The 7,459-nt window shown below is 36.2% G+C and overlaps 1 protein-coding gene across 1 annotated transcript; it reads right to left on the bottom strand.

Moving 5' to 3' along the window:
* Window positions 1-4,511: 4,511 nt before the first annotated feature.
* Window positions 4,512-7,117, bottom strand: LOC116014069 (probable 2-carboxy-D-arabinitol-1-phosphatase). The gene is made up of 7 exons (XM_031254060.1): window positions 6,843-7,117; window positions 6,048-6,199; window positions 5,833-5,952; window positions 5,644-5,743; window positions 5,400-5,539; window positions 5,032-5,111; window positions 4,512-4,930 (listed from the first exon to the last, which is right to left on the bottom strand). Exons 1-7 carry the CDS (start codon window positions 6,997-6,999, stop codon window positions 4,804-4,806), a joined length of 876 nt encoding a protein of 291 aa, XP_031109920.1. The 5' UTR covers window positions 7,000-7,117; the 3' UTR covers window positions 4,512-4,803.
* Window positions 7,118-7,459: the final 342 nt, after the last annotated feature.

Below are 7,459 nucleotides of genomic sequence, written 5' to 3'. Positions count from 1 at the left end.
AGTGTTAATATTCTCTTACGCTGGTAGGCTATTCAGATAAGCCTTTTCCCGGTCGGAAGATCGGCCCCTCGGCCCGACCGGTGTTCGGTCCGACTTCCTTAGACCGGTTTTGACCTCGGGTGGTTGACAGTGGTTGTACCAGGGCCGCCACGTGCTCCTTCCCGCTTGGGCATGGAGCGAGGCGAGCGCATGCACGCCACGTGCTCGCCATGCCGGAGCCCCGGAGATCGCAACTTTCCCATCTTATAAATACCGCATTAATGAGGAGAGAGGGGGATCTTTTTTCGGCTAGATTCTACACTAAGTCTTGAAGTGTGCTCGGACAGTAGGGAAGCCCACTGTCGACCCACCGAGCCCTTCGAGCCTTTGTCACGTTGTAACTCGGGCTTTGATCCCTTTTGCAATAATAAGAGATCATATTTTACCATTTTAGTTTCCGTATTGCCGTATTTAGCACTATCACACATATATAATATAAACACATAATAGGTGTAATGAGTTTGATGGATATATTAGATCTTGGTACAAGCTTTTAAGTCTAAAAGGTGTGGTGCAGTCGTGTAGACTTAAGGCGAAACATGTAGTCCGATGGTCAACCGTCTAGGCACGAGTTTAGATGATGTACCCGGGAGATTCGGAGTCAACCAAAGACTACCTAGTTAGAGAGTGGAGGTCACGTCGTTTCTCGGTCGTCTTGATGTCAGCCATGACATCCTAGGGTCTAGGGGTTGTTACGACATATGAAGCGGAATCCGCGAGGATGCTCGATCCTTGGTTAGGCAGCATGATTGTTGGACAAAGATTGGTTTCATAGATTTGCGTGGAGGTTTTAATGAGCAAGTATAAATATTTAAGACCATGAGTTAATTTTCTCAATCAGAGTTGTATTGAATATCGTCAACAATACATGGTATAACTTGACGTACATGCATATTGTCGTATCAGTTACAACATAATATTAATAAGATGTAGTGGTTGTATAATGTACTGTCAATACTAATGTCAATACTACTTGATATAACGTGTAACACCTATATATATTTGTACCAATTACAATATGACACTGATGTAATTTAATACAGTAGTTTTTTATGATATGGTATTATATGATATGATAAGAAATCATTAATTTATTTTGATAAAGTTTTACCTAACACTAAAATAAATAAATAATTCAAAGCACAATTTTATACAATAGAAGGTATCTTCATTTAATTTTCCTATTAAAATAAAGGTAGTTAGTATATTAGTATATATACTTTGAATCCAATGAACATACCTCATGTCCATTGTCCTACGTTGATAGGTGATTGACTAGTGACTACCACATTAAAAGCACTAGAAAAAATCTTATATGAAATTCAAACAATCCGTTTGGTTCACTAAAATTATTTTTTTTTCTCAATAATTTTTTAAAACTGTGAATTCTCATTTACTTGGTGGAAATTTTTGTTTTTAAATTTTTAATTCTTAAAATTTGAGAAATTGAAATTTCATGAAGTCTCTTTGATATTTAAAATTTTTCATTACTTGAGGAAAAAAAAAAAGTAATATGTATTACCATCATATTTTATTATGTATGAACATTTGAATATTTACAGAGAAAATTGTCATTTTAGTCTACTGACTATTGGAGTCCTCTTAATTTCAATCCACGACTTTCAAAAGTGTTAATTGCATACCCTGACTATTCAATTTCTGTCAATTTTGGACACTCCGGCCAAATTGCCGGCCAAATCTCACCGGAATTTCCTAAACCTTAAAATAATGAGGGCATTTTGGTCATTTCACACCCTATATCTTCTTCTCCGGCGAGCTACCCCATTTTTTCCGACCACCGCTTCGTCCACAACTTCATATGAAGTTTCTTGTCGTGTCAAAATTCTGGAGATAAAGGAATTGTTTTTTATTCACGAAACTGTTCAATTCATGACTATGCTTATAAATCCATCGCCTCCATTAACAAACCCATCTTCGGATCTCGCAAGAAAACCCTGCGAATTTTTGCCCGAAAGGCCCAAGCTTTATGACTCATTCCTGCATAAGAAGAGGTTTTGTAGAGTATTAGTCATTACCCATACCCGTACTAGTAATTCTTGTTGGAAACAAAGCGAATTAGCCGTGAAAGATGGTATTTTTGTTCTGCCTAACTGGAATGTTGCCAATAATGATAGAACAGCCAGAGAACTTAAGCTACATGATGCAATTCTGTATTTAGAGTATATGGTAGAGAAAGGCTATAAGCCTGATTTAACCCAAGCTACAAATCTGGTTTATGCCCTTTGCCAACACGATGAGGCTATGGTGCTCTTGGAGGTCATAGCGGCCAAGGGTGGGAAACCTAATTTGGTTTGTTACAATGTCGTGTTGATTGGGTTGTGCAAGGAAAGAAGAGTAGACGAAGTTGTTCAGTTGTTTAGGAAATTGCCATCGATTCGAAGGGGAGTCAAAGACGAAGCGGTCGTCGGAAAAAATGGGGTAGCTCGCCGGAGAAGAAGATATAGGGGGTGAAATGACCAAAATGCCCTCATTATTTTAAGGTTTAGGAAATTCCGATGAGATTTGGCCGGCAATTTGGCCGGAGTGTCCAAAATTGACAGAAATTGAATAGTCAGGGTATGCAATTAACACTTTTGAAAGTCGTGGACTGAAATTAAGAGAACCACAATAGTCAGGAGACTAAAATAACAATTTTCTCATATTTACATACAAGATTTTTACCAACCAAATAGTTGAACCTTTATTCATTTATGTATAATTTAAATTTCACTCATAAAAACTTTTTAAAATTACATTTAATTTTTATATAAGGCATCATATTTTGATGAAAAGAAGTTTAAATTATACATAAATGAACGCAATACTCAAAGAATAATGTTATTTTTCTCATCTTGATTTTACTTCTTGATTTGATGATAAAATTGCATGCTAGACAACCCTATATAAGTCATTCCCTGTTAATCACTCATTGTCGTAATGGTGTGTCACCGTTTTATTTGATATGTTACTGCACTAGGAATACCCTATCCGATGCGCTCAACTAAGAGAGTTTGACAAGAATCAAACTCATGATCTTCATGTTCAAAAGTCATGTTTCATTCCCTCGATCATCCCTTTTGACGCCATCAAACAATATTATTTGATTTACAAAAAAAGTCCGTAGTCACCAAATGTACGCTTACCTTGTAACCCTAGTCATTAAATGATCACAATGAAATAAACCAACATAGGTTGCCTGATGCCTCGATCATAGCTGACTAACTCAAACTTAAAAATAATACTCCCTAAGAAACAACTCTCACAAAAAATCAAATTTAAAATCTTATAATTACTAATCTAACGTGACTAATTTAACTAGGTTACTTTTTTTTTTTTTTTTTTGAGAAAACTAGGTTACTTCTTAACTCAAAAATACAATACAATAATATGCGTATGAAGAAGTGCAAAGTTGGTGGAAAGCAACAGTTTCACACTTTGAGCAGAGTTAGTTTAGGCTTTTTAAGGCATCATTATTAAGCATTTAAGCTTACAAATTTGGCTCGTTTATCCTCGTGAGGGGCCGAATATAGGTTGTCGACTTGTCGTCTGTATATTTGTTTTTCATGATGGGAGATCACGCTCAAAAAAGAATTGCACATCACGCGCCACTCTTCTATACATTCTTTGATTTTTATTTATAATTTTAAGAATTTAAAATTTTAATTAAAAAATTTCAGTTAATCAATAAATTGAGTGATTAATAAAAAAAAATTGATTTAGTTCATTCCGTAATAAAAAGTTATGTTCGATTAACGGTTAAAATTTTAAAAATTATAGTTAAAATAGTTCGATTAATCGAATACACGCACCTACTAATTATATAGACAACTATTAAACCAACTAATGCTTTACCAATGTGATGCACAAAAGAGCTTACCAGTGTGATGCACGAAAGAGCTTATATTATAATGAATTTAAATAACAAATTGTAAATAATGAAAAGATGTTAATTAAAAAGAATAATAATTTGTTATAAAATGATGTAAAATCATATTTTATAAATTGTAGGAAAAAAAAACGTCTTTATTTATATTTTTCATATGATTCAAAAAAAGTTGACACTTCTTATCTTTGAATTATACAAAAATAACATTTTCATCCTTTAATTATACCGTCATTACTTTTCATCACTCAATTGTATGCACAAAACTTGGTGATAAAAAATCCACTTTGAAAAACATTTATTCCATCACTTTTGTTATTATATAAATATAAATAGGTGGAAAGTTTTATACATTAATAATTGTATATGCAATTGTACTCCTATATATTTATTTATTCAATATATATAATTTAATCTCATTTATTAAGAAAATAAAAATATTATACAAATTTTAGGAGAAAAAAAAACATTTAATGCAAGACCTCTCTTATTATATAGATATAGATATTGATATAGATTACAAACCAAACTTTGTAAAACCACACATCACAATTGAGTAGTGATCTTTTTTTTGGTGGGGGTCCCAAAATTAATGCCGCCTACTAGTAGTGATCTTGCATTAAAGTTGTACTTACCAGAAACATTATTAGTTCATCAGAAAATAACTATTTGTATTATCAGGAAACAAATCCTGTTTGACGTGACAAGATAAGAGTGAATGGTCATTAGTAATACGCTCTTGACCGTTCCATCCCGGCTTCGGAATTCCATGTAGCAGAACTCTAAGTCCTTTGGATAACCTAATAATACATGTCAAAGTTCTGCATTTGTTCAGACTATGCACATCATATTAGCATCAATGGTGGTCTTATTTCATCATCTCAGTAGTGATAAATGTGGTCTGTGTACATGTGGGCAGTCATGTTCAAGGATTTGAGCATGGCTTCTCCTTGTTTGTTGATGCTAAACACAGACAACCCTCCATTGTTCACATCGACCGAGCGAAACCTGGACACGAAAACACAAGAAACTCGAGATCAATCCTCGAGAACATACACACACGCATATATGTACATATCAGTCTTGACAGATGAAGCAAATCAGCAAACCTTTCAGGCCCTAATCCAAGAGCTGTGCAGATCAGTGCCCTCAGAATCGATTTGTGAGTCACGACGAGGAAGTGGTCGCCCTAACGAGTGCAACAACAACACGAGTAAGAGGCCGAGAAATGAGAATTCTTTTTTTTTTTTTAATACTACTGACTCTGTTACAATGCAGTATCTGTTCATAACTACTTTCTCAACCTATTGAAGCACAAAGAAAGATTCAATATCGCCTCCACTGAGTCTTGAACCCACCCCTCTCATATGGGAGTGCAACCGGGTGCCACTAGACCATAACGTCTTGGCCCGAGAAATGGGAATTAGTACTTGACAGATATGTTAAATGAGCAATTGAGCATAGATAGTGAGCTTACAGGAGAGAGTAGTATTTCCTTCCAAGCCTCGCGTGCCCTTTGCCATAGTTTCTCGAGAGGGTAGACGCCATCCACGCAGAAATTAGCGGGATCCTCACGCCACGTTGTGTACTCCTTCGGGTATATCTGCTTGGCATCCTCTGCCTCCAAACGCTAAACATGATTTAGAGATGTGCAGGGCACAATGGGGGGTACAAGTTATTAAGTTTTCGGGATAGATAAGAGAGTAAGACAGACCACAGACCATTTTTCATGCCTTCGAGGAAGTAGAGATGAGCCTCCTTCAACGAATCAAGAAAAACGAGAGGCTGCTCCCTCCCCTGCCATATAATCTCGGCTGTGGACTGCATCAAACGAAGCAACCGTTAATAATAAGGACTGATAAGCCACAAATTGTTCTTGTCGGGACAGCAGAAAAATGTTCTAATAAAACCTTTGCACGCGAGATTGGACTTGCAAAGCATTGGTCGAAGTGTATCTCCTCGATTGCCTTTCTACACCGATGGGCTTGCATAACTCCTTGTTCTGTCAGGACAGATAGATTCGAGCTTCCCTACACACGCGATAAGTTCAGTTAGCAATGGAACTGAAAGAAGAAACTCTGCTAGTCGAGGGATTTGAGACGAGTGATCAAATTAGTTAACAAACCTGCACTCTACCTTCTTCGTTCCAAGTACTGAATCCGTGTCGCACAAGTGTGACCTTTTTTGGCGAAGATAACGCCTTCTGAGTCAGCGACTTCGTTGCTCTATAGAAATCATATGCGCTCCCGGTCAAGGGAATATCATTTCCAACTTTTTCTGTTCCAGAGAATGAGAAAATCGGGATTGAGTTTCAGAAAGAACAGAGAATTTGTGATCTTAGGACTTAAGAGACCATTGAAACATCAGAAAAGGGGAATAAAACCACACATCACTGCACCAGAAAACATTCGAAATCAATCCGACAACGAAAGATTTTAGTACTTCCAAGAGAACCATTTCTTAGCTGCTACTTAGGATGTCCCAAATCATGAACCAAAACCCTGAAGGTCCAGGCATACAGATTAGAGATGCAGTGATGCACAACAGATATTAGTATATTTGCTTTACGGGAAAAGCCCATAACCGCTACCTGAACGTGCACTCTAGTACAATCAAAGGCTACAATCAGCAGACATATACTGCTATCTATCACCACTATTATTCTAAAAGCCTAAGCTTTTGCAACAGTTAACAATCAAAGATAACACAGTCAAACACACCAAATCAACCTAAGTTTCTGATTCTTGAATTTCATCTCTCAAAAACCCTAATTTCAAGATTACCTGTTCTGGTATCATTCTAAAAGCATAATCTTGCAACAGATAACAATCAAAACAAACCAACCCAGACTTCTGATTCTTGAATTCTTGAATTCTTGAATTTTCATCTCTCAAAAAACCTTAAAATTTCAAGATTTTACCTGTTGTTGTGGTGGGCAGCTCTGGAGTTGAAGTGGAGCACAGAACCCTACAGGTGAAGCCAGAGTTACCAGCATGAACCTTAGAGGATTTCTTGGAGTTTGGAGTGGAAGTTCGAGGAAAATAAGGACAGGTAACAAGAGCTCTGCAAGTAGACATCCTGGGAAACCTCAAAAAGCTCAATCAAAACTGGTTCTTGAAATGTTTAAGAATGTTTTTTCCAGGTTTGGGTTTTCTTCCATTACCACTGGTGGAGATTGTGGGATAGGGAGGTTATAATATGGTCAATTGGTCATCTATCATCATGGGTTTCTGATATTTTCAGTGATTTTATTTATTTGGATATCCAATATCTAGTTGTATGGCGGGAATTGATTCATAACGGATCAAATATGGTATTATCCTCTATGCTTATTCAACAATCTTTTTTGTTTTCATTTGTTGTTGTTGTTTATTTTTTTTATTATTGTTTTTTTTTTTTGGTGTGCCAAGGGAGACACTTAATCACCATATGAGGTTGTGTACTAAGTAAATTATACTCATAAATATTCCGTAATAACTTATAAATCACACTAAGAAAACCCTTAAAACTATATTTTGGATATCATAAAATCGCCCT

This window comes from Ipomoea triloba, chromosome 1 (assembly GCF_003576645.1).
Source record: "Ipomoea triloba cultivar NCNSP0323 chromosome 1, ASM357664v1".
Taxonomy (NCBI): Eukaryota; Viridiplantae; Streptophyta; class Magnoliopsida; order Solanales; family Convolvulaceae; genus Ipomoea; species Ipomoea triloba.
This window is presented reverse-complemented; position numbering and strand designations above follow the sequence as displayed.

What these genes read in the sequence shown, in the direction of transcription:
- LOC116014069 (XM_031254060.1), bottom strand. Translation starts at nt 6,999, where the DNA reads ATGTCTACTTGCAGAGCTCTTGTTACCTGTCCTTATTTTCCTCGAACT. An exon ending in ACGAAGAAGGTAGAGTGCAG is followed by an intron (nt 5,953 to 6,047) that starts GTTTGTTAACTA and finishes TCGCGTGTGTAG; the next exon opens with GGAAGCTCGAATCTATCTGT. An exon ending in GTCCAATCTCGCGTGCAAAG is followed by an intron (nt 5,744 to 5,832) that starts GTTTTATTAGAA and finishes CGTTTGATGCAG; the next exon opens with TCCACAGCCGAGATTATATG.